This window comes from Aureococcus anophagefferens, assembly GCF_000186865.1.
Source record: "Aureococcus anophagefferens unplaced genomic scaffold AURANscaffold_16, whole genome shotgun sequence".
Taxonomy (NCBI): domain Eukaryota; class Pelagophyceae; order Pelagomonadales; family Pelagomonadaceae; genus Aureococcus; species Aureococcus anophagefferens.
This window is the reverse complement of record NW_008705576.1, coordinates 965,757-966,663: the sequence shown is the minus strand read 5'-3', so window position 1 is coordinate 966,663 and position 907 is coordinate 965,757. Positions and strand designations below refer to the sequence as shown.

At 65.0% G+C, this 907-nt stretch overlaps 1 protein-coding gene across 1 annotated transcript in view; it reads right to left on the bottom strand.

Moving 5' to 3' along the window:
• Positions 1 to 109: 109 nt before the first annotated feature.
• Positions 110 to 907, bottom strand: part of AURANDRAFT_65768 (hypothetical protein) — a gene marked incomplete at both ends in the record, with an annotated part of 2,276 nt that continues 1,478 nt past the window's right edge. The window contains one exon of the mRNA XM_009040696.1: positions 110 to 850. Within this exon, the coding sequence (XP_009038944.1) occupies positions 110 to 850 (741 nt within the window). The remainder of the gene's footprint in view (positions 851 to 907) is intronic.

Genomic DNA, 907 nt, shown 5'->3' with positions numbered 1-907 from the left:
CGAGGAGCGTGCCGTAGCAGTTCGCGGCGGCGACGAAGGCATCGTCGTCCATCGAGGTCGTGGCCGTGGACAGCGCAATCATCGGCGCGCCCAGCTCGTTCGACCAGACCGTGAGCCGGTTCTTCGAGACCTTCTCCTGGGCGACCTTCTGGCCCTTGAGGGTCTTGAGCGTGTGGTCGATGGCGATGATCGCGCCGCCGACCTTCTTCTCGCGGAAGCTGAACTGGGAGTGGCACACCGCTTCCGACGCGTCGACCACGAAGCGCCGGACGAGCTTGTGGCCCGGCGAGCACGTCTGGAACTTCATGACCTCGTCGACGAAGTTGCCCAGGTTCGCGCGGTTCAGCGCGGTCGCGAGCGTGTGCTGGCCCGGCGCCGTGGCGTCGGAGATGGCGCCCGTCGCGTTGAGCAGGCTCCGCGTGAGCGCCAGGTCCTTCGTCTCGGCGAGCAGGTTCGAGATGTTGTTCGGGTTCATGCCCGAGTTGACGAGCGGCCTCACGATATCGGCGAGCGTGCGCGTCATGGCGGTTCTCCTGGTGGTGATGACGAAGTCTTGCTTGGCCATGAAGCCGGGGTACTTCTCCTCGTACAGCCGCACGGACTCGACGCTGTAGGACTCGAACTTGTAGCGGTAGCCCTTCATGAAGACCTTCATGAACTCCTTGTCCTCCTTCTTCTCCTCGGGCGCCCTCGACCGGCGCGCGTTGCACTTGCGCTCGCACGTCTTGCACTTGAGCGTGGGGCCCATCACCCAGTCATCCTTGGAGATGCCGACGACCCTCCGGCCGTCGTGGTTCCACCCGTCGGACACGATCGTGCTGTTCCAGCCGCAGCCGTAGCAGCAGGGCGGCTTCGGCTTGCCGTCGGTGAGGTGGGGGGCGAAGATGTGGATCTTCATCGCGCCCAG